Consider the following 27,301-nt stretch of genomic DNA (forward strand, 5'->3'; position numbering starts at 1 on the left):
GGTTTTCTCTTGAGTACCATTCTGTCATTTTCTTAGTCCATGTCGTCATATCTTCCAGCTGTGCCCTGCCTAAGTCCATTTCAGTCAAAGGGAAATAAAGACATAGCGAGAATCATCTAACGGATCTTGGTAAACAGGATGTGCCTTATTTACACCAACTTAGTACGTGAGTTTTCCATTATCGAGTTCAGAATACTACTCACTAATGGAATGTTGTTCAACAGATATCCGGCCCTTACCAAGCCCCCACCGCATTCTATTAAGCTCACGTGCAATCGTCTGTTCAGTACTCCATCTGCTTCTAAAATAATAGAAGCATTCGCTCTTAACACTGCCGACTCTTATGCTCTAACCTTGCCCTCGTGCTGGAAAGCTGCCTTAAGCACCCAATCCACGAATCCTAAATAAATTCATCCAAACTAATAACCTCAGCCGTGTAATCAGGTTTCTGACTGCACACACCAACTGTGCGTTTTTGCCAAAATAACAGTTATTTGGCGTCTGCTCGAACAGTCGCCCGAAAATTAATATGAGTTTTGCATAAATCCCAACTTTCTATAAATCACCGTCCTCCCTAGAATGCAGCTCTCCACCCTCGACACCATATCTCTTTCTCGAACGCACTCTATCTCGTGCGTGACAGTGATGTAAATTTCAATAACTTCAAGCAGACTCCCACCGTTCATGGCGCGTTATCTCGCACATAATGATAGAGTTTTCCGGCCCTTTTAAAATATGCCTGTTACCGCTCCGCATTCTCCACGTCATTTTGTTCCTTTCTTCGGTCTTTTTCAGCCCTCCATTTTTCTACGCAGTAAGCTTCGCATTATCCTCCTGAAAGATGCTGATTTAGTTTTTTTTTTTCCCTCCAACTTTTGTTATATACCTATAACATTTTGGGTATTTGTTTTTGCCCTTTTGATTTTTTGCCGGGCGTCTAATCTCTGAAAGGGATTCGTAGATGCTTTGTGCGTGCTTATGAAATGCACTTTTAGCGCAGATTCTTTGCGAGAGAGAGATTGTTAATACTTTGAGAAAAACGGCTGATCTAAATTACATCCTTTGCATATATTATCAACAAAAAAGGTCCTAAGGATGAGCCTTAAGGGACTTCTTTTGTTAAAATATATTCACGGGTAAACTACCAGAAACCGCATCATATAAATATCAAAAAATATGAAAAGGCCAAAAGAAGATTATATTCATTTGAAATTATGGAGGGATTTTTGAACAGCGGCATTCTTCGTTTGCAACCGGAAATCGTCATTTATCCTTTGAAAAATGATTAACTACAAAAACTACTTTTCCTACAAAATTTCTCAAATTTAGAGATCTTGATTCTTCAATTTTTGTAAAATTCGAAGATATGTTACCTAGATTGAAGTCTTGTCCCGGTTTCCTTTATTTTAAAACTAATTTTCTTCAGCATTTTAAATTGCTGGGTAAATTTTCATCCTCTTTGTATTACATAAGTTCATCTCTGGCCATGGCTGCTGGGGGAAAATATGCTTTTATTCTTCCTTATCCACTTCATCATATTGAATTCATTCTGGCTATGTAGTTGCCAAGCTATTTAATTTACTGCCCTCATCTAACCAGCACTCATTGTTCGTGACACTCGTAAGAAACAACTAGTTCCACTAACCGTACACTATCTTACCACAAACCATGGGACACTTATAGTAATGATGGAAACGTGTTTTTGCACATACAAATTTGTATAATTGACTAGAACATCAATGTAGGATGCAGTGCGAACAATGGATCTAGTCAGAATCATGAGAAACATTGCTTGTTCTTTTCTGTTCCACCTGAATGTCAAGTGGCTTGGTCTCTAGAATTAGCTATTGTTTCAAGTGTCCTAATAAATGTTTGGAGCATAGTGCATATTGATATATATACACAGGATGATCCCAAGATGGATAATTCCAAGTAAGCAGAAACCTTTCCTTTTCTGAAAGGTGTGCCAGAATCCTTCGATTTCGATAATTATAGTTACGCCAAGTGATGAGCAATTGGTTTGTGATTTTGTCTTACCTCTTCATATAAAGCTGGTTAAAAAATTAAGAAATTTTTACAATTTTTAACATAATTGACGAAGCCTGGGGTTTCTCTCTCTCTCTCTCTCTCTCTCTCTCATTATATGTTCGTGCGACTTGTTCTTTCAGGATGTTAATTTCAAAATCGAGACGGCCATTGTGTTCTGAATAAACTGCTAAAACCAACCCAATAATTGACCTCGAAATGAATTCCTGGTTATCTTGGTTTGTACGGAAGTCAAATTAGCATCTTCCATCTCTTGGTGTTCTGGTTTGTGTAGTTTGGTTATAGGATGAAATTTGTTATCGATTGTAAATGTGTTGTTGTTGTAGGGTTTTAGGAGCATCAGCGGCTAAAGCCATATTACCTATAAATTGCGTGTGTTCTGAAGTCGGTTTTCTGTTTTTCTGAACAAAAAACCCGAGTTTCTGGGAGAAAAAACCATGCTGCCCTCGCCTGAGACCAACTAACTCGGCCACGTTGTGAAAAAAGCCTATAAAAATATTCCTCAAATCATAGACAAGACTCATTCTTTTCCATCCAGTGTGGAGAGGACGGCGATCCTACCAACTGTGCTACCCACGAGGGCTTGTAAATGTGTACGAGAGAATCTTTTCTTTTGAAAGACCAAATTGGACATATTTCGAAAATTAAAAATAAATTGGAATGTAGAATTGGCCAGACAACAGTCCCCAATATTCACGTTGAACTCCATAAGGTTGATAAGTAACAGAATTCTGTTTCGAATTAAAAAATAATAATAAATTAAAACACGAAGTTAAGAGAGCTTTTTTTGTGGGTTCAGCAAAGAAGGTGCTTCAGAAGATATAAAGCAAGCGACAACTTTAAAGTCGATGGGTGCGAGCTGTTTTATAGTATGCTACCCGACTAAAACTCGTTTTCAAGGATCACTATTACCATAGAGATAAAGTAGGAAGAGGTTAATTGTTTTACTAGAAAGGGGGAATGTGAATATGCCAAGAACACTCCCTCTTCTTGTCATTGCAAAAACGCTTAATCCACTCTACTTCAAGAACGACAGAACCTGATCATGCAAGTACACGTGCAAGTCAGAATGGTTAATATGTAGCATTTTAATGACCATACTGAACCCTGAGGCAAAAACAGAAGCATGAACTGAAGGCGTTCTGTCCCTGTGTGCAGTTTATGCTGAAAATATAATCATTTTGAGTAAACTCAGAGAGTAAACTGAATTTCTTCCTGAATCCCACATCAATTTTCGAAACAATGGACAAGGATGCAAAGAAGGGTCTAAAATAACGCTTCTGGAAAGTCTACTGGGTAGATCGACTCGAAAAGCTAAAGCCCCGACGACAGTCTGCTTTACATATCCTGCACTTCCTTTCTGCATCGTGGAGAACCGTCAGTCCACATCTGATTGCTAACTACTTTGTCAGATGTCACTTGAATACATATGGAAAGATCGTGAGGCAGGGTGAAAAGAAATACAAGTTTGTAAGAATACAAAGCAGCCAAGGGTGTGAGGCGTGAGTGTATATTGCGCCTGTAATTACGTGTATACTTCGGTTTGCTGTTTGCTAGATGAAAGCCTTCGCGAATAGCATAGTCTGTAATATTCGTACGAACGCGAGCTGGGGGGACAACCCGCCCCTCGCCTTGGACCAACAAGTTGGCTGACCTTGCGAAGACAACCTATAGACATTTCTAGCGTCATTGATGAAATTCAAATTACTTTAGAAAAGGCCCTTTCCACCGTGTGGTGGGTTGGTTGGTTTAATGGGGGTTTATTGGCACAAGGACAACTAAGGCCAAATTGTGCTTCAACGATTATAACCACTGTGCTACCTCGAAGATCCAACTACTTTGGACTGTTATTACAATAAAGCCATTGCAACGGACTTGTGAACATGGCAATGATCCATCATGTACACCAATTCTCCCGTAAAACAATAAAGAAATGTTCAATATCGCTGAATTGCAATTATTTTCGACGCACTGGTTGCTTTCCCATCAATATCCTGCATTAAAAAGTTACAGAATTTATGGATACCAAGACCAACAAAACATTTTTCAGCGCTTAAAGAGAAATTTCAATTGGGAGTACTTGTTTCAATCTAAGAATACAGCCAATGAGCTAGAAACGTGTACATACATTTGATTTTACATAGAATACAGAATTACCCAAGGTCTTAGACATAAAACATAGTTATTCGCAAAATCAAATCCATCATATATCCCCCAGGGGCTCACACCTGGTGAGTATGGGTTTGCAACCCAGGATCCCAAGCTGGATATCATCATTCTTTTCTTTCTTGGTGATTCCCTTCTATTTTCTCTCTCTCTGGCTGGTGCAGCATAAGCCTCAAGGTTCCTTGGACCATATGGCTAATAATAATAGTGCGCATTATTACATTATGTTATTAAAGTACATAAATATTTATAAATTATTTTATTAAATAGAAAAATATTAAATAAATATTTATATTCGCATTATATAATTACATTATGGTTTTCTATTAGTAGTACAAGGTCTATGAAAGCAGCCTGCTGTATTTCAAAATTGCAGTTTTTGTTTTATTTTGCTTTCTCGAAAGGATGAAATTGCACGCGCTAAGACTGCAAGGGCTTCTTGTATATTGACTCTCATTGCTTATAACCATAACAACCCTATTAAATAAAAGCCATGCAACAACATGTCGCAAACCAGCATTTTTCTGAGAAACTGGGTCCACTCTTGTATTCTTTCAAAAACCAAAAATAAATAGAAATCACAGAACCAACAGATGGAGGACTTGCCAACGTTCGCACCAATTCCTTGAATCTAAATTCTTGATTTTTGTTAGGTTTTAGAAGCACCAGCAATTTAAGTCATATTGCACTGTTTAAAATATATTTTTTAATTGCGTTTGCTGTTTGGAAGAGGAACTCAAGATTTTGGGAGAAAAAATCATGCTACCCACGCCCGAATAACTCAGTCACGTTGTGAAAAAAGAACCATAAAAATTCCTCGCGTCATTGACGGATTTCGAATCAGGTTTTTTCCACCCGGTGGAGGGAGGATGGCGATTGTATCAACTGTGCTACCCACGAGGGCCACAACTTCGAGAATGAGCCACTGTCGTGGTAAAAAAATTTCTCTTCAATTTTCCTTCGCTGTTTTTGATCGATGGCCCCGTGCGAAGTCCTAATTACAATCCTAAAGACGTTAGTCGAGGTAGTGGGTTTGTATGTCAGAAAATTGAGAAAACTACCCAAAGTTCCGGAAAAGTGAATTCTTGTGTGACATCCAACGTAACCGAACCTTGCTCCTGCCAAGATTTCTTAGAAATAATCAACCTTTTCCAGTCCGTATAATGGATCTCATTACTGCCTCGTGTTCGACCAATTCCATCTTTGTTTACATGTGGAAAATCCACTATTAAAACTTTTGATAACGCTCTCAAAGGTGCTTAGCGTAGCCAAAAACCACCACCACCTCTTTAACAAGCATTCTTAGTGTAGCACACGCTAACGGTGCAGCTTTCAGATTATAAAAGACAGCAACTACCCCGATGACATATTAGCTGTAATTACGACTCTGCAGCCCGATGTATTCAACTAATAATGAACCAAATAAGCAGATGTCTGCAGTCCAATCGCAATCCAGATCGTGGCTAGCGACAATCATACACCTATGATAAATGATTGGGGGGATGTAGTCAGAACGACAGGTAAAACTAGTAATTACGGCCACGAACGCAGTCAGATGAGGAACGCCTATTGGCCGGGCCCATGACGAGGCGCACCTATTTGCTCGTGCAAAGAAGCTCTGACGTTGGAGGCTCTGAACCGGTATTAGCTAGCTCCAGGGTTGGGTACGGTCTTCTGCTGCTGGCACCTCCCTGAGAAATGGATTCGAGTAATGTGGCCTACATTAAGAGGCAGTAAAAAAAAATAACTATGGAACAGAGGCCCTTAATGATGAACCGCCTTTCTCCCCATCCTTCGTCATTCCTCTGCCTATTCTATTGCTGCCATAATTATTACGTCAACTATCTATAACGTATGTTATGTGCGTGATAGCATTCGCCATGACTTCCACCTTCTCATCACCGCATCTCTACATCCGTCTCAACTCCATTACTTAGAAAATGATCGAAGGCAGTCTGCCCCTACCAAAAAAACTAATGATAAATATATCACATGTGTTTATAATTGGCTACCTGACTCGGCCCACGTTATGCGAGGAATCCTTTCGCTTAATGCGAATAGATTTTTATCCTGTGACAAACAGATGACAATGAGGGCCCTTTTTTTCTAACAGCTATTACCATTATGCGAGAAGACGATTCGTAATATCTGTGATCCATGGGGTACTTAAAGGAATCAGAAGAGAAAAACCAAAACGTTTTGTTTAAGTTAGAAAATCGTGGCAGTAATGAGTCTCGAAGTGAATTTTATTACAGAGTGGATGATTTCAAAAATCTGCAAGCAGTTTGAGCAAAATTTATTCATTGTGTAATATTAGAGTTTACGCTTTTTATGATATTTTATGCAAATTAAAGAATCAGCTGATGCAGCGGGGAAGTTTGTATATATTAAACTATATCGGCAAAATCTGATATCTGGATTTGAGATCGAATTCGAGTCTTTTATTGGTTAACAATGTCTGGTATTTTGAATCAATATCTCTTGATTTAATTTTTTGAATAACTAAAAGTTGGGTGGAAAAGCATCAGCATTGAATGAAACGTGGGATGAAATTAAAAATAAATTTTTCGTTTTCTCGAAAGTGTCAAAAGAGTTCAGGACTTCTGAAATTCGACTACAAACAGAATAAGTAATCCACTAAACAGCTTGCACTGCAAAAAAGAGCACAGATCTCTTGTATTTCTTAATTTTAATCGAGATTTAATTCAAAAGTGTAAAACTTAATAAATTTATGATTTGTATTAAAATGTGTAAGAATTATTATTCTATAATAATTCAGTTGGCATGCATTTTAAAAGGGACTTATTGCCTCGTTGAGTGTGATACTTAAAGTAAAATAAAAAAATCCATGCGCAATTTTCTTCCAAACTAGAACCTACAGTCCGGTTCTTCCTGCTAAATCTGTTTTAGAATAGATTTACAAAGAAGGGACGAGATTTTACCGTTAAAATTTAATCTTGTTGAACTGTCTAATGTTGACATGAATCTTTCCAACTCTTTTGCATTTAGGCACTGACCTATCAATGATCTATATGTGAAGTTCTTCTAATGATTACAACAAACCTTAAGGAAAGTCCAATTCCATAACCTCGACCCTTGGTTACGATGCTGTCCTTTGACACCACTTGGAAAAGGCTTAATTTTCTTTCAGACCTTGGCTGAGTTAGTCGGTCTCAGGCGAAGGTCGCATGCTCCTCCAAGTAACCCGGTTTTTCAATCAACAAAATAGGTAAACTGGCCATAGAACACACGCACTTTAAACACACTAACACCTCGTTGCATTTAGAATTTTAATGTTATTCAAATTCTAAACAATCTACATTGTTCAACGATGTCCATCAAGTAGTTACTGACAAGTTCTCTTTACACCGTTTTGAAAATGCCAACCAAAGACTCACCTGAATTTCACTTTAAAAGCTCCAATCACATGTGCTCACTTTTAAATTAATTTTGGGAAGTCAAAAGTAAATCTTGTCCTGATGATGTAATAATGCAAGAAGTGTGAATGAAAATCCGATGTTAGAATGTGAAGTATTTATATAAAATCGAGCTCAAGAGTTCAAATTCTAATTTTTCTAATAAAAATGATTTTTATCAAATTCGTATCAAAACGTTCATTGAAGCACTGATTCCTGATCATGCATTTATGATTCATGAATGCATATTTAGGAAGCATGAATTTATCATTATTGATTACTTCCAAAAACGAAACAAACCCTAAGAGAATAAAAAGTTGTGAGCAATTCATCACTGGAAGAAGCAATGCTAAGCGTCTTCGCACGCACGGATGGTCAGAAACGGTATGTGAGAAAGTGTGTCAGTAGCATGGAGAATATCCCAAAAATCTGCTCTCATATGTGTTTGAGGAGGACAATGGTCACCTCAACGATTAGATCATATATTGAAGGGATCGACAACCAAAGAATGTGGCGCATGAATGATATTACTTTATATTAAATTAATCATCTGGAACATCTCTTGTCTACGGATCTCACATTTAAATACCTTCATCTCAAACCACTGCAGACCAACTCAGAATTCCTTTTATATTTGCACAATAAAAACTGGTTCATGTTTTCCGAAATCAGCGTTCAAAAATAAAATTAACAATAAAGCGTGGTCCAGATCCCTTCTGACCGACAAAAATTAGAAATAAAAATCTGAGGCTTTAACTTTACATGCCCCTTATCACCCTCGATAAATCACCACTTCTTTACTACATCAGCAGTTGTTGCCAATTTCAAGAGCGAATTATGGGTTTTACCCTAGAAAATTATGGGGTTTTACCTAAAATTGCCCACTCTTATCTGAATTAGGTTGCTTTCTTTGTTTGTGTAGTAATTACCAATAACCAGACAAGCCAGGGGATGAATAACCTTTGCCCTACTCCTCCACCGCCTTCGTGTATCAAAATTGCTTTACAATCCGTGCTTCTTATCATGACCCGAGTTGATAGACAGAATAATCTATCCCCACTGATATTCTGTTAATCCTTAATTGAAAATACGCTAGTTAATTCTAATCCGAAGCTCCGTGATGTAATTTTAGAAAATGTGAAATTCAAAATGGAACATGGTCAAAACAAGAAAAATACAAAGAAAACCCAAATTACTTTAAGTGTGTGTGGTCAAAGCAACTAAACCTATGAAGCGTCCTGGTCTGTAATTGCGTTTATTCTTCAGTCGGTTTGCTGGATGAAAAATCCCAATTTCAGGGAGAAAAACCGCGCAATTTTCCTGAGACCGACTAACTCAGCCACATTATGAAAAACGAAATGTCCATCAAAATTCCACGAATTATTGACGAAATTCAAATTCGGGACATTCCCTCCCTATTAATTACGAACGCTTCAGAACTATAATTTTTGTGAAGTTTATCTTTAAGTGTTCAAACATGTGAAAATCAGATTTATGGAGAACGTGGGAGGGAATTTCAGCAACTCGATGCATTCCACTGTTAATCGATTAGTTCAGTCATTTGTACAAGTCTTAAGATGGTAAGCAATCATCGCGACATTTTTAACGCAGTTTCCGAATAATACTTAACTTAATACTTTCGAATAATAGTCAGATTACGCTATTTTTGACTGGTCTAATCTGAAAGCACGAAGGAACATTGGGCAGATGCTATGTCGGGATTCTCACTGATGTTGTGCTGAACAGTTGGACAAACGCTACTTGAAAAATAGGATTATTTCAACAGCTCACAACTGAAGTTGGATCCTCAAAGTCCTCAGGGTCATCGACCATTATAAGTCGCAACATATTTTAGTTATTTATTTATTATACTAGGTTTTCCTTGCCAAAAACTGGCATCACCGCCATATCAAACACCTTAGAGACATTGATACATGAATCCACTTATATAATATACATAAATATGCATATTTAAAACACAGATCGAGTTATTCCAGTTCAATAAAAGAAGCACAGGAAATACAATCCCATTAGATAGGAAGCGCATTAAAGCGCCACGAGTCCATCAATTATAAAATGTGCACACTTAACGAAGATGCCATCAGACAGAAGAATCCACATCAGCTGACTTAATTCAATATATAGGTGAATGTTCCTTCCAAGAAACTACTTCCTTTCACTTTCTTGGAGTTAGGCATCCAAGCTTTGTACCAGCACCATTCTTCAAGCCAACATGACAATGCAACCTATTTTTGATGGTACTATCATATCAGCTAAGAAGAGATGCAGAAGATTTTAAAATGATACTGATAGTATTGTTTAACACAATAGATTATAAGAAATGTGCGACCATCTGGAGTACAATGGTTTGGTTCAGTGAATTTTGTTCCATGTGATTTTTCTCGAGTGCTCCACTGCCTTAACTGCAATCATCAATCTGACATGAGTCTCGCGCATGCGCACCAAAGAGGCTGACTAAAGGGCTGAACGCCCTGCAAAAAAAGTTTTAAAACATTAGTTCTAAGGATATTATCCAGTATCTCACTTGAGGTACCAAACAAGCTCAGGCCGGTAGTAAGTAGATAATATGTAGTCGCAACCAGTTGAGAGGATCCAAATCTTTTTAAGTGTACTCTATGGTTTTTTGGGCCAAGCCAAAAGGTTTGGACCCTTTCAACTGGTTGTTGTGCCAAGAAACGGTAAAAATTTATCGAAACTGAAGTGGTTATCTAATGAAGTGTTTTGCTTGCTTGCTTCTAGTAGTGTTGTGGTATTTGTGTAGTTTGTAAATGCAGGGATTGGAACAAAACCAGACTTAGAGCACATAACACGATGCTGAACAGTCATGTGATCATTTTGATCACGTGACTATTCATCATAATGCGCTTTATTATAGAATGTACATAACCACAAAGTCAAGGTCTAATTGTAATCCATTTAGTGATACTCATAGCATAAAGAGAGCGCATTTGTTAATTGTGTCCGTGTTTGGGTATTTTAAACTTCGTCCATAATAAATTTCCTAATATCCATGGTCCAGTTCTATCTACAACCACCTTAGAACCCTAACTTTGCCACCACACACGCAAAAAAGTACTGTTTCATAAACTACCTCTGACTACACTTAAAAATGTGAATTAGAAAGCCCATGATATGATGTACAGACATATTCATTGTTTTCAATATCATATAAACATACATCAACTAATTGCACATAATTACGAAGGAGAAAGACACAGTAAATTACAATTTTATACTTGATAAATTTTATTTTATTGGTTTACAGAGTATGTATTTACAGGATCGGATTAACTTCGTATATTGCAAGGAAAATAACCTGATAACTTGTAATATTAAGAAAATAATACTGCAGCTTAGAAATGTATCTTTGGCCAAATCATCTTGGTGAAACTCCTGCATAGGGGCCTTCTTGGTGAAACTCTGTGGTCTGCTAGACTGCGAATCACCACAGTGTGGCGAGTTCTGGATTTTCCCTCTGTCTCTGAAAATAAAACAATTTAGCACTCATAACTTGAAGATAAACACAGTTTATTTTAACAACAAATATAGAAATATAATAGTCACGCTCTGGTAATTGATCTAATGAATCTGATGTGTTCAATCCAGTGATGTCAGAAAGCAGATGCAATCATCTTTATTGGATATTCAAGCTGTAATAAATAAAACAAATGAAAGTAGTTTTATGGTGGGGTTTTATAGCCATTCACTTAAGACTGGTTCTGGCATCTCGTCCTGTTGGCGTGATTCAGTCTGGTCAGTGACACCAGTTCAGTTACAGGTATCAACGAATACCTTCTGGCTTTTCTTTTCACTCTCTCTTGACTTCGGAGCAAAGTTATGTTTGCTCCGAGGTCAAAATGGCTTCGTGTGAGTCATTTCCTGTGCACGTGTCGTGTGTGTCTCACTTTCTAAAAACACGTGTTTATTGTGTAGATATGTCCAGGATTGGAATCCTTCGATCATTAAGGGAACTTTTCTCTCTTTCTCAAGGATATCTCTGCACCGGTGTTGAGTCGACAGGTATCACCTTCAAAAGTGACATTTATCATCATATACAAAACATTTCTAATGGAGTTTTGTTTGCGGATGTCTTATAGAACGGTGGTTGCTCAAAAAGTAATGGCAGTATGGACTTTCCTATGCAATTTAGCCCCAAATGTGCGGGAGGCGTCTGATGCCACCAGAAACTCGTGTTTTTATCCAGAAAAATTGACGTACCAACCACAGAACACACGAAGTTCATGCACATCCATTCAATCATCTTCTTAGAAAAGGCAGTACACAGGTTTAGTTTTTGGAGTAAGTGGCGAGTCAGATAAGGCAATGAGGCGTCAGTGTGTTGTGTTTGTAAATTGCTTGCAATTATGTGGTAGTTTGATGGCTCCTGTTAAGATCAGAATAAACCATGGATGGAGTCGGCCAAAATGTGAAAAAGGCCCATAACAGAGCCGGGACCTGGGCACACGTGGTAGAATCTAGCTACTGCTCTGACTAAGTCGCAAGCCCTCGCAGTAGTACAGTTGGTATAAATCACCGTCATCCTCAATGGATGTCACAGACCCGAGTTCGAATTCCATCAATGACGCGATCAAGTTTTATGGGCTTTTCCTTTGGCTGGGTTAGTCGGTCTCAGGAGGGTTGCATGGTTTTCTCCCCAGAATCTCTGGTTTATCATTCAGCAAACAGATAAATCAACCACAGAACACAGCCAATTTATAGACAATATATATGGCGCGATATCGCCTAAGTCACTGACGCGCCTAAAAACGCCACAACAACCAACTTAAATTGCAAACTCTTAAACCAAGGAAAATGATGGGCGATTAAGGGCATGCGCACTCACCAACAACTAAAAAAACAACTAAACTATGTACTTCAATGCTTATCTATTTCTTAACACAACACGTAATTTTGTAGCTTCTAACCTCATTATCCGATCAAATTTTGAATTTTCTTGGTTCTTTGCTACGAATCGATATTCCAAAAGCAAGAAGAAGAATTTGTCCTCGATTCTCATTACAGTAAGCAGCATTAAGGTGCCCTCTTTCCTTTTCTATATTGTTTTCGTTCTTTTTTTCTACTTTCTTTCGTCCCCGATGAGTGTTCCCTGCCCTTTTCTTACTTTATCGTCAATTCTGCCTTGCATGTCTCGTGGTAGATGACAGTATGCAGGCCTTACTGACAGTTTTGTGCACAAACAGTCAATTAGAGAAACGCGTCTGTTTGTTTACTTTGTGGCAGGGAGGTCTGGTTTATTCAGGGACAGACAAGCATTTACCGAACGGGACGAAGAAACAGCATCCGGGTGGTAATTGTCTCTGAAATATTATTAGTTTCTAAGATGTCTGCGCTGTTTCAAGTTGGACAATATAAGTTACACAAGATGCGAAACAAATGCCTCGAATGGTTTATTGTTAAATAAGAGAAAATAATTAATCACTCGGAGAGTTTACTTTACCGGATGTGCTTGGGCGATTTGCGCATTCCCGTGCATGGAAAATTGTCCGGCTGATTCATTAAAAGAAGTATTAAAAAGGGGAGCAGCCAATCTCTATCTGTCAGCGATAAACTTCCTTGGAAGTACACAACGTGCATTTGATTGTAATGTGGTTTATCGCACGAGCCTTATACGTGCAAGGAATTCATTAACGGTGTCACTTTACATCCAAACTTGAAAAACACGTTGATATTCCACTTGCCACTCTTCGACCCAATACTCATGTTACCAGGTGATACGTTTATCAATTAGGCGCCTGATGTACAGCTCACTACTACTTTGAAGTGCTTTGTTGTTTTTAGGATTTTACATTTCGGTATTCACCACTATTTCTCAATCTGTTTTGAGCAATTAATTTTTTCGCACCAAGCATCCCTAATTTCTGAAATTTCAAGTTGTATAATTTAACCGTAAGAAACACCTTACTTTTTAAACAGGTACTGATTATCACACGACTGGAGGGGTATCACTTTACCATGCTGTTTAAAAAATTAGGTACTATTAGCAGAGTCAGTAAGGCCAAATAATGCAAAAAAGTGAACGTTTTCTTCATTACTCCCTCCCAAAATAAAATTAAAACAAAATATTCATACCACATTCCCAGTCCCACAATTTCGCCAATCAATCCTGCTTTGAAATTTAACCGGACACGCTGACTCTGCCACATTGGAAGGCATTATTTAAGTGTTTGATAACTCGATGCCCATAGGTGAAATTCATGAGATCTAATCTTCTATTATTCAATGAGATTTTTGTCTCTCTTGGTTAGTGTCTGAACAGGAGAAACGAATGAGAAAAGAGAACAGACCTTTATTCATTTCACTTAATCTTCTTATACACCTCAGTAAGATCCCTTTGATGTCTGCTATCAAACTTTACAGTCCACAACTTCTAAGCGGTTTTTTCCGATATGTATTACTTTGCAATACATCTTGGTCGCCACCAATCTGAACACACTTCTCTGAACTCGCTCCAGAAATTCTCTTTTTTCAAGTTCTGTCTCCAAACCCCCCCCCCCTCAACTTATACGTGACTGACTGCAGGATTTCTGTACTCCAAATGCATAACTTGACATTTAGAATCATTAAACTTTAGTTGCCATTTTTCGGAGCCTCGTGAGTAGTAACATTGGGAGAATCGCCATACTCCCCACACTAGCTGCTAAAGACTTCAGTTCGAATCCCGTCGATGGAGACAGGAATTTTTAAGGGTATTTTTCACAACGTGGCTGAGTTAGTCGGTCTCAGGCGAGGGTAGCGTGGTTTTTTTCTCCAGGAAACCAGGGTTTTTCGTCCAGCAAACAGAAAATCGACCACAGAACTAGCACAATTTACAGAGAATACATAAGCAGCAATATGTCCGCAGTTGCCGATTTACAACCCTCGCCCAAGGCGAATTAACTCGGCCACGATGTAGAAGGAAAAAAAAAAAAAAAAAAAAAGAAAGAAAGAAGAAAAAGCCCATGTAATCGCCTCATATTGACGAATCTGGACTTAGACGTTTTCATCCAGTGTAGGAAAACGGAGATTATAACCACGGATAGAATGTCTCAGGAATTCCTTGTTCAGCTAATAAAATAAATAACGGGCAAAATATCCTGGGAATTTAAAATGGTGGATGAAGCACAAATCGTAGGTTAATTGTAAGATCCCTTATAAAAATAGTCAAACGCCAAATAAGGAAAATTAACGGTCTGAGAAGCAAAATGCAGAGGACGCCAGATGGGGTGGTGAGATTTTCTATGCAATATCGAGACATCTGCTTAATCGGATCCTTTTTGGGGACCAGCTATGTTGATGTTTTTCAAGTGAGATATGACTCAAGTTACAGATATCCCTACGGTAAATGGTTTTCCACCGAGATCTCCACTTTCCAGGACTGCAAATACACAGGATTTCGCAGTGCCTTCTAAACTTGAACAGAATAGTGTAGCAATCCCAGTAGAAAAACATTCAGGCTTATTGGTTCCAATCCTTTACTCATTACAAATATTTAGTAAATGGAAAAGAACTTTGTGGTACTTGATGAAATAAGAGATATTGAAGATGTTACATTAATTCTAGTGTTTTCCGGCTTTATACGCTAGATTTTCTGTACACCCCTCTCTCTCTCTCTCTCTCTCATTTGTACAACTCTCCTAGCTCTTGAAACGCTATCGGCAGACATAAAGAGACGCAGAATACCAACAACACGCCACACCCATGATTTACATACGAACCCAGACTTTTGCTAGACTAATTGCAGTGTCCTCATCGATTGCAGGTCCTCAACCTTCGTTTCCCCCTTAGTTCCTCGTTCCCTGGACAAGCATTAAGGTTTTTAAGTGACGTAGAAAGGTAAGATCAGTCCCCCCCCCTTTTCCCCCCAAGCCAACAACGACAGCGTAACGTGACAGCTATACTAAACTTGGATAACCTTACTGGTCCCTCCATTTCTATTGCGGTTCGTCATTCTGGTGTTGCAATGGACCACGCCCATTCACCAGGCTACCGGAAAAGCAACATTAGTATTCTCGACAGTCATGTGAACCACGTAAATCCATTTATATGCACAGAAGACAGAGCAGTCAGTGCTCTTTTGGACGCAGTCGTGTCGTATTAGTCACGTGACAATTTTGTCACTTACATTTTCATTTCGGTGTCGCGACTTCAAGATAATGTTCTTCGATAACGCTTATGACACAGCAAGCAGTCAGTTGCTTCCTGAACCGAATTTCTCAAAACAAAACATGCACTATTTGGAAAATCTTTTCCTTGGTGGAACACGAAAACGCTAAGAGGAATCCATTTCCTTACGAGCAATGTTCTTTATTAATACGATGTAGATGTATTAGTTCATACACATTAAGGATTTATTTATAAATTGGAGTCAAGTTAACATTACAAGAATAAATAATGAAGAACTGATCTTCGAGTTCGAGTGGACAGTTGTTGATCCTGCTTAATGTATTGCAAATATCACAAAAACTGTGACTGTATTGATAAATTTATTTGATTCATTTATTTTTACATAAATTTATGTATAAATTTTACATAAATTTATACATAAATTTAAAAAAAAAAATTAATTAACAACGTACGATGTCATGCCATTTGCAAAAAATTGCAATCAGAATCGTGGGCAAGTTCATATAAAGTAGCTTGTGACGTATTGAGAAATTTCTTACAATTCATCCCTTCAATGAGGTTAAGTTCGATGCTCTAAGCAGGCCATTCCAGTGGTATCACGTTGTCCTCTTCAAACCAGGTCATGAGACATTGCGCTGAACGTGATCAGCTGTGCAGTTCACTGCAGAGTAATACCAATGCACCATTATCGACACCCTCTACATCATTAGTCGATAGTTTATGTATTAGGATATAATCTCCATCCTCCCCACACAGGGTGGAAAATGTCCATATTCGAATTCCGACAATGACGCAAGAATTTTTATGCACTTTTTTTCACACTGTGGCCGAGTGAGTCGGTCTCAGGCAAGGGACACATGGTTGATTGATTTTATTCCTCCAGGAAATTCAGGTTTTTCGTTCAAAAAACAGGCAATTGACCACAGAATACATAAACTATATAAACACCTCAGAGTCTTATTTGCTTCGGTGCTTAACATTCAATTTATCACAATGATATTACAGTACTTTTTATAAGTGTATTTTGATATGCTCTGACGCGAGGCAAAAATAACAACAGCGATTAGAACAACACCCAAATGTCACAAATGCAATAACCTCAAGCACAACAATTTTTTTTTCGCGGACTGCCAATTTTTGTATCTTTGACCCATAATTAAGTCATGCATAAGTAATGAAAATAAATAAAATTTGTGTTTACTCCGACGACGGCCATGTAGCATCTGACAAGTGTGCAAGGATATTATTATCTTCTGTGGTATTAATGAGGATTTGAATAAGCGATATGCGTAACTCTGTATTTTCAACTGACCATTCCACTATGGCTATGCCTAATGCGCGCATCAATCTCCATGATGGGTTTAATTTATTCGTCAATCATTCGAGAATTTTCGCGAAGGATCAAACCACAAGTCGCTACACTGGTTGTGAAACACTGCTCTAATCCATCAAATGAAACTTGATAGAAACGTGCGTGGCATTTGGCGTTCACAGCCGTTATTAACCCTTCACTTCCGAATTATGCTATCATTTCCCAATTTGAAAGTTTAGAAATTGCAATGCTCTGCAACAAACTGGAATCGTTATTTATCAGGATCATAACTGCTACGGGAAATTTTTCGACTTGGTTTCAATTTAATGGACGCACACGGGTTTTCTTTCAAATGAAGTTAAATTACATCAACCATCCCTTCAGACTCCTGCTGTCATGTATAACCAGACATAAGCGTATCCTTTTTTTTTTAGATTATTCGTGACAACTATATTAGACTCTTTCTTGATGTGAAGGCATACACTCTCATTATCAGAATTGGCCCACCCAGAAGGGGTTCATATATTCAGGTAAAATCACATAGGTCAGGTGTTCTTAGATTATTGCATATTACCTTTAAAGATCAAAAATGACTCACTCGCTTTCTTCTTCAATACGGTGCAAAGCTGCCTGGGCAGTAATCATGGTCACCAGACGTCATGGTAGCGAGTTCAAATGGCGGTGAAGGTCGGAAGAGGGTTGAATGGTCGCATTCTGTCCAAGAAATTCGGATTTTTATTTAGCAAATCGCCCAGTAAGTATACTCAATTTACAGATACGAAACAAGAAATCGTTCTATTAAAATTTTCAGCCAAATAAATGAATGAAAAGGGTGAAATTTGTCATCATTGCAGCTTTATCTACCACACTCTGAAATCCTTACCCATGAGTGCGTTACTTTTAATCAGTAACCATTGAGAATAACTGATTTTTTTACGAATTTGAAGAAATTAATCACATGCTGTCTCTATCAGCCGAGCTTGTGTTCAGTCATTTGTATCAAGTTTTCCACATTTAAATTCTCCGCACATGCTGCCCCACATAGATAAATCATTTGAGTAAGGTGGGTTACGTTGGAAGGGAGCAGAATTTTAAATGCCCAAATGTTGAATAAAAACACCACTTTTAAGCAATCATATCCATACGTCGTCGTTCCAGCTACTTTGATCTCGGTATCTGATTGCTAAACGGATTTATTAGTCGGCAACATTTAGGTACGGTATGGTTAAAGTTCCATCACCAAAAAAGGAATTTATGGAGAGAGTTACATTTACATCCTGTCTCAGGATGACATTTACCTGAATATCCTTCTTGGGTCTTCATCATACAAAAGAAGAAGCCAACTTTAGACCTCATAATGTGAGTATAACCGCCTTCCCTGGTTGAATAGTTTATACAAAGAATGACCCTTGACAGTAACTTCTTAACATGTTCTTTTCCAAAAAAAGAAATGTTGTGCACTTTAAAATTCTTTTCCTTCTCTGATATCTCCATGCGTTTCTTAGAAACGTAAGTTGCCATTAGAATATCCTCTCAAGCAAAAATAAAATAATATTCCCAAGTCAGATTGTGACAGTAAACAACATGGATTCCAACGATGCGTCTCCTTGTACAACTTCTTGAAACAACACCTGTCGCTTTCTGTTCATTCTCCTCCTTTGATGCATTGCTTCCAATTTCGTTGATTCAAGAGGTTTTTTAAATTAAACTGAAACAGTGCTTCGAAAGTTTATCATTATTACTTGAAAATCCGTTCCAGGAGATATATTCAAAAGCAAAATCCACGATTGTTCTTGGGATAAGCTTGAATTCCGATAGTTAGATTTCCTATAGATGCATGATCATTTCCAACATTGTGGTGGCGACCACCCTGAAGTAGGAAATAAGATAAGAAATGGCCTCCTAATATTGCTGAACTTATTGCGTAGCATATTTTAGAAACTGGAAACTTGAAGATCATCAAGGGATTAGGAAAATCTTTTGGGTAACAACAAATCAGAGCACTATAAAATCTTAATTGAGAATTTATTACAAATCTACCAAAAAGTTGGTTGCACTATATCTCTAAAACTACGCTTCCTCCAAATGGAAGTTTTCATCAAGATATTGCTGCCATGGAAAAGTATTGCCAATGAAGGTGGAAGCCCAGTATGCAGGCCAAGTATTTCTAAGAAATATTTGGACTAGGCAATATTTGACCTTAAATTTGTATTCAGCTGAGCAAAATCAGTGAGATGTACCACATTTCGGGAGTTAAAAAATCAAATGCTTAAAATCTGTTGTCCAATGTAATTTGAAAACTAATTTCAATTTGTCAACCATGCCAAAGCTGTGATCTTAATTTCATTTAATAAAAATGAACTCTGCAACATTACTTGTGTGCAGAATGTTAAAAATATCAATAAGATCGATATATACGAATACATATACACAACAGCATCTTGTTGTAGCTGAAATTTTAACAGTTTGAACAGAAAAGAGATTCGCCGGAAAGTGGTCAGTCAGATAAAATGCTGATGGACTGGATTTTTCATCCCTGCAACGGTGTTTGTTACAAAATTTGATGATGATCAATATTTTGTTCTTGTCCAAAAAGTATCACTGCTTAACAACGTCCTCATTAATAAAGTTATGGCTGCCATCAGGAACCATAAATGAGACGACCAGCGAAAAATTAAGAATGTCTTTGTGAAGAGTCCATGTCGTGGACAGGAAGAGCACTTCTCGTTGTTTTAATTACTTTAATAACCTAAAGCCATCTTTCTGATGCCTCAGATGTTTACTATAAAATTTACTGATGTGTTCTTTCAGAATACTGTTTTTCATTCTACCTTAGCACTTATTATTTGCTTAGACAGACACCATCTGTATTTATAGACGGAGTGGACCTTGTTGTGTCAAAAACCAGGTTGTTGGGACATATATTTAGATGATGATGCGATAGTCTAGAATAGATGATAAAATGCAGATCAGAATTTTATGTAACTGTCACAGAGTTGCAGAAAGAAAAATGCATCTGTTTATTCAGTTTTAACCACTGTCCAGCCTTTGCGCTAGAAGGGTTCTAGGAAGTTTACAGAATTTGTATAAATTTCTAAACTAAGGTGAGCTTTGTAACAGAATGTGTGGTAATGCATAAAAATAAACTAGAGAATTTGTAAGCAAATGTATAGACGTCTTTAATGTTTTTCTTCTTGCGTTCTTTAAAGACGAACCAAGTCTAGCGCAACCTAAAAGAGCAAATCTCTACTTTGCATCTGTAAGAGGAGAAGAAACTATTGACTTCACACTTACATAGCGTTGAGTGGCAATATCTTAGCTTCGTGACCTTTTGATAATGTCCAAAAAGCGTGTTTCCCTTTCTAGAGTATTTCAATAGAAGATCCTCCTCCTTATATCTTTCCTTTAGTTCCTGTGCAATTGTCTGTTAACTGTATTAACTAAAACAACAAAAAGCTACGCGAATTCGGTGTGACTGTTTTGTGGCAGCGGTAAACAAAACAGTGTCCAAGAAAACTGAATACAATTTCCAAAGGAGGAACGCATTATTTTTTAACTCTCCTTCTCTGTTTCTTTTGTGGAACAGACTTTCAACAGTTGCCCTTTCAAATCTTACGAACGAAGCTCTAGCTCATAACTAGCCTTCACATGTTGTAAGTCGAGCTCCAGACTACATAAAGAAGCAGCTAGCCATTGGAGTTTATAAAGTTAGGTCTTTGTTTTAGTAACAAAAACAGTTTTTATGACTTCCAACACCGACAACGAACTGGGGGTTCAGCGAGGCAAGGATAATGCTTTATATGAATGGTTTATGAATACATGCGTTGTAAAGAGGGCCGTAAAAACAGGGGACGCGCGGAGACGTACATTAACGGGCCTCTCATGCAATTTCCCTTCTTTCCTCATAAGAATATAAAAGACTGGAAGCTGCCAAAAAAATGGGTAGAGTTAAATTGGAAATGGTTGCCATTACGAGGAAAATACGTTGCAATTAAATCCATTTATTCTTGCACCCGTTACCATTTTACAATTTTTATGCCAGCTGGAGTGCTATAAATGAGGTGTTTTGTTTGACCAAAGAGCCCAAATTACCCCTATTGTTTTCCCATTTGAATGTTTCACAAGAATGCTCGCCACACGTTGCTCCGAGATACTGGGAGAAAATGGATGCAGTTGCGATAGTGCGCTCGTAAAGGAAGGGATTGTAAGAGCTGTTGGTGGAGGGGGGGGGGTTAGACAGAGAATGAGAGAGAGAGAGCACAGGGAGTGTAGTATCTTTGGTATTGGCAAGCACAACAGTTCTGTGGCCGGTTGCTATGAAAGCAACGATGGCTCTCATATTACAGCCGGGTTCAGTCATTATCAATATGACGCACATAGACACGAGTAAAATGCAACAATGGCTGGGGGAGAGAAACACGCTCGACGAAGCGAGCCCTCGTCCAAATGTCTGAAATCGAGATCTGGGTGGCATAATTAATGTTGGCTTCTGCGACTCACTAATGCCAGTCCTCTTCCTGTTTAATGTGGACTTGGTTTTCTGGCTAATGAAAAGGTGTATGGTAGATCGGATTTCGCTGTTTCTATTAGTGTAACAACTGAACCTATTACCTGTCCTGTTTCCACTACAAAGGATATTTATTGATTGGAACGGTTTTATTCTGGCTGGCGAATCACGTTATTCCCGCACGAGCTCGCCTCCGAGGAAGAAAGGAAGGAAGAAAAAACATGCACCGAGTAATAATTACAACAGGTGCTTTTCAGACTGCGAACCTCTTCGGTTTCATGGAAAAATTTCCAAAGTATTCCGGAGAACTACTAAAATGTTAGTCCAACTAAAGATGTCTTGCGTGGGACATGAACTGTTTGATAATTTATCTTCTGACGTAACTTCCTGAAAGAAGTTCCAACTCTCAATCTGAACTAATGAAGCCTTCACTTAAATCTGCTCTGCTGAACAGCCATTAAAAAATTAATTCAAAATTAATTTTTACAACCTGCTGTTAAAATTAATTTTACAGCGCACAAGTAGGCTTTCAACGATTGTCCTCCAGCCGTGTGTCTGGTCGAAACCTGGTCCTGCAACTTCGGCCTAATTTCAGGTGTTAAGTCTACCTGGTATTTCACATAATAAGAAACAAATAGACCAAGGGTTGGTTCTCAACCAGGGGGGAATTGGGACCACACATTGACAGACTCAAACTGTTGGAATACTGATCTTTCTACAAACTACGATTCTAAAGGACATCACACTTTATTGGATATCACATAGCAAATTAAAAATAAAGATAAATATTTCACTTTATCTTTTTGGAATGCACCTTTTGAGTCAGACAATTTTGGAAAAGGGGAATGACATTCTGATATTTGGTGAAAAGGGTGCATGGGGGAAAAAAGGTTGAGAATCACTGAAGTAGACAATACTCGGAAATTAAATTTTTAAATCCTTAATGTGTTCAGCTTTCATTTCTAATTTTAAGATCATATTGCGATTTGAAAAGTTTAAATCTTGAACGTGCATCCATGAAGAGCGCGTAATCAATTATTACTATTTGTTTATAATCATCAATGAGACCTTTGATTAATCAAGTCACGTGAAGTATCTAAACTCATTGCAGCGATTTACGTAGTCCCAACTTCTCTTTACTGGTGAATTACTTGGAGATCACTAACTCAGCATGAATACTGGAGAAGTTGTATTTGTTTGTGCAGAGCGTGTACTAATAACAACAAAAGTGTGGACGGGATTTCTAGTAAATGGTTTGTTCTTGATGAAGCCAATGCCACATTCCTTGTCTGAAGCTGTGTTTATAGTTGAGCAATATATTTTTTTAAAACATTGCATGATTAGAACGATGCTGATCAAGCAAACAGGAATATGTTGTCCCTCCCTACTTCGTGGAAAGATTCAATTCATTTCGCTACTCTGAGAACTGGCTTCTGGATGGTGATTCAGTTTAGAAGTGGCAAAAGCAGTCCCTGCCAGAGAAATGTCCCCGATAAAAAAAGATAATAAAAATGAATGCATATGTATATAAATATATATATATGCACATACATGGTGTTCTACGTATATTTATTGATTTTAAGGAGGACTTTGATAGGCTATGGTGGGATAGTTTCCTTTCTATAGTCAGACATATGGGCTCTACAAAACAATTGCATGCAATTCTAAGAGATTTTAGAGGTCGATCAGCAATACTTATTACAAAGTATATTGAAGTTACTAGAAGGGTGACAAGAAGAGCACCTCAGAGCTCTATAATAGGTCCTTACTCATGGAATGCAATAATGAAATAGTTGTTAGAGGGCGCTCCACAACAACTAGCCTAGCTGACACCATTGTGCGCATCCACACTGCGTTTAAAGATAAGGCACAATGCGATGTATTTTATTTTGACATCAAAGGTGCTTTCAACAACATAGATCTCCAAAAAGCTTTTGAAATATTAAAAAAATCTTTTTATCGTTGACACAATGATTATATCCTATCTTCAGTACAGCCTAAATCGCAGACTTTTCCTCTTCCCCACTAGTACTGACAATATTCTCGTCACAACCTTAACAGGCATTCCTCCGGTGGTATCTCCACTACTATATTTTCAGCATCTCTTCAACCACTTCTACAAGAAAATCTAAATCTACTGGCATATACCGATGATTAAATTATTTATAATCTCCAAAGCCAGTGATGATATTCGCAAAGTTATCTCCATGAGACGAATTCACAGATTTGTGAAACTATCAAGTATCTGAAAGACCTCAATCTGACTATAAATGCAAGAAAACCTGCTCAAATTACTACTCCCTTCAGAAACAACCCAACGACATAGAAATAAAAATTGCCAATGTCCCAACCCCAAATGTCAATGTTCACGAAGACTTTGGAGTTGTTTTTGATAAAAATCTCTCCTTTAATGCCTACTATTTATATGTTACTCAAAAACATTCAGAAAGCAAATTGCTGAAAGATGCATCTTTCCCATTCTGTCGTATGCTTCCGAAATCTGGTCTGGTGCTCTTCAAGTAACCATCAAGAAATTCCTTGCCCTGGAATATTGGGTTCTTAGATAGCTCAACAGTAAGCTTCGTTTTCCCATACAATATCCAGGCAACAGCTTTATAAAAACTTAAAAACAAAGCTTCTGCAACAGATGATCAACGAGACTGGAGTCATGCTTCTTGCAAAGTTAATCACCTCTGCATGCGATTCACCAAACTTAGCCAATATAATAGCTATCCCCAACAGGGAAAATTCAAGAAACCAGCAATTCAAATCCAACCTCTCCAGGCTCAAACAAATGACAGAATGTTCTCCAATGCATCCCTTCACCTCAATTACAACATTGATTGCAACAGGTTACTCAACTCTGAAGCCTACAGGAGTCTCATTTCCAATGAAATGATGAGAAATAAAAACAACAGCTTATCTTCAACCCAGTAACTGCAACTGTAAGCTAAATGCGCTGTCCTGCAAGATTTTTATTAATTCATAAGTATAATTCCTATTCATTGTTAATGTTTATATGAAATCTGCTGTTATTCGATTATTTTATTTTATTTCCTTTGTATTATTACCTGCCCCAGCCATGCGCTGTGATGGGCTTGCTGTATTTGCAATAAATGAATATTTATTTATTTATTTATTTTTGTTTGAAGAAGAATGGACTGGACGCGTCCCGATCTCCTATGCTAATGACTTGTTGGTGGTGGTAGCGGTGATGTATGGGCGTTCGCGAAAGCGGCTGGAAGAGATCAAGTAGAACTTTAATAAGTGTAGAAAGGTGGATGGATGGATATGCATAAGATGGAGATCTCTCTGAATAAAACTCACATGGTATCGTTAAAAGGTAAACTAAGTGAGAGTAGACGTCTAACAGTAAAGATCTTTGGTAGTCCGATACCATATGTCCCCTAGGTCAAGTATCTGGGAGCAATGATTGATAAACGGTTGTCCTTTTTTGTCCCATTGAAAGTATGGAAGAGAAAAGATTAGATTGTTATATTTTAAATTGCAAAAGTAGTAAGAGTACACTAGGGTATTAGGACTAGATTCCTTGACATATTATATAAATGTTTATTTATATCAATCGCAACTTATAAGTGAATCTGGCCTTCTTGCTGTGACCCAGGCTTGTAGAATTGTCTTTAATGTTGCCTTTGCAAATAGGAGCCAATTTATTTAATTGTGCAATAAATACTGGGAATGAGATCTTTCCCAGTAGTGGATAAAAGTTATAATAGACTAGATTTGAAATTAGAGAAAATTATGTTGCAAAATGAGATTATGTAGAAATGGGAGGATCATTGGGATGGCTGTGTATTGGGCCTAGTCATACACCTTTTTGTCTGGTGTGCGAGTCACGAATGATTTGAGATTCTTTGCAACTGTACTTATAACTGGGTATGGTAAGGCTTGTTGAATTAGGTATTGAGAATAATACATATTGTGTTTGGGGTGGGATGGGGTGGAGCGAAACTGAGGATATATGTCATGTATTAAAGAGATGTGTAAGATATAATTTAAGAGCTATTTGAGTACTCGGAGAAGGTATAAATAAATATAAAGCGTTGCTGGACTTCGCAGATGCTATTTATCTGCGAAGGAAAGGAGGGTTCACAAGTATGTTTTGATTTTGGGTTTTAAAGTTTTGATTTTGTTTATGATATTAGATTTTGTTATGGGGTACGAAGTTTTATTTATTGGAGCTAGTTTAATTATTATATTGTGATACGATACGTATATATTGAGAGTTTAAATTTCATGTGCTTGAAGTTTAAAGTTATCTAGCACAGGAGAAAAAACGATTAATTGTGTTATTTGTCATTTGTGATTCTTATTGTCGATGAGCATCAAGCTCGAGAAATGCAAGGGCTAGAGTGAAAAAAAATAAATGAAATGGAAAAATATGATGCCCAGCCTCGTCCCAAAATATTCTGGTTAAAAAACCTGGGAACAAATTGCTTGTTCAAGTAGAGGCTGATGTTGAAATGTAGTGGAAAGAGGATTAATGGGACAATTAGATTAACAGGAGGACAGATTTAATTGGATCTAATTTAAATTTTGATTTCAGTTAAACAAAAACATCGAATTAACAGCTAACGATAAACAATAAACAGTTAGGAATTTGAATTGTAAAATTTATTGATACGCAATAATGATTGCAATTTTTCCTACCAGAAACACTTTCATTTTGGGCTTAGAATTACATTTCTTTAGAATTATTTTTCACATTTAATTTGAATTAGAAATTTATCGACTTTCTGCCTCTGATGTCATTGTATATTTGCTTGTTAATAGATTGTTTTCTGTATAAATAAAATTATTTCTATTAGCACAACACTGTCCCGCTCTTAATCCGATTATCGCATTAATCCCCTTCTTTAATCTCCTTACCTCTGCGTTTTAATGTCAGCCAACGCTTAAATTAATCATTTCGTATGCAACTTTTATCACAGGGATACTCTGGGATGAAAGAGAAGTATCATATATAAGGTGTGTGTGTGTGTGTGTGGGTGAGTGGGTGGGTGGGTGTTCTAAAATTATTTAGAAGTAATTTAATCATATACATTTATTTTTTTTTGTTTCATTTTATTTTTAATGTTTATTTCATAACACTGAAATGCAGTACCCGACCAAAAGTATTCCTGCATCACCTATCATCATGATGGAAAAAACACAAGTATTAAAGAACCATTTAAGGAGGTGAAGGCCCCCTTTGGCCCCAGACAACATCAATTCGTTGTAAAGCACTTTTAACCAGCTCCTTGTAGGGGGCAGCAGGAATTTGTTCCATTCCACTTTCAATGAGTGCAATAGTCAATTTAATTGTAGCAGCTGGGCGTACTGGCCCCACTTGTGATCGGCAATCCATTTCATCCTAGTGGCGTTCAATCAGATTCTAGTCAGCTCTGTGTGCCGGCTATAGGAGTCGTTGTACTTGGTTTTTTGTATTGCCTAAGTCCAAAGTAACTGCACACCATTTGCACTGTCAACATTCCAACTGAGACGAATGATACGGCGAAGAAACACCCCATGAACAGGTCCTTTCTCTTTAGAACATTTATCATCTACTGTCACTACTCCTATTTCTCCTAAAACTCTAATGTGGTATAACTTTAATCTTACCCAAAACGGGTTTTAAACTGCAAACTCCTCTTGGGGTAGAATTAAACTACAAACCCCTCCTAGGGTAGGATCCTCCAGAGTCGACCC

General features: G+C 37.7%; 1 protein-coding gene across 1 annotated transcript in view; it reads right to left on the reverse strand.

Annotated features, from left to right (window-relative positions):
- Positions 1–1,995: 1,995 nt before the first annotated feature.
- LOC150089188 (uncharacterized) overlaps positions 1,996–27,301 on the reverse strand; it is a 115,419-nt gene continuing 90,113 nt past the window's right edge. The window contains exons 3-4 of the mRNA XM_090389706.1: positions 10,928–11,130; positions 1,996–2,051 (exon numbers count right to left, since the gene is read on the reverse strand). Coding sequence (XP_090245832.1) covers positions 1,996–2,051; positions 10,928–11,130 — 259 coding nt within the window. The remainder of the gene's footprint in view (positions 2,052–10,927; positions 11,131–27,301) is intronic.

Source organism: Mastigoproctus giganteus, chromosome 2, assembly GCF_048544385.1.
Source record: "Mastigoproctus giganteus isolate SK-2022 chromosome 2, ASM4854438v1, whole genome shotgun sequence".
In the NCBI taxonomy this organism is placed as follows: Eukaryota; Metazoa; Arthropoda; class Arachnida; order Uropygi; family Thelyphonidae; genus Mastigoproctus; species Mastigoproctus giganteus.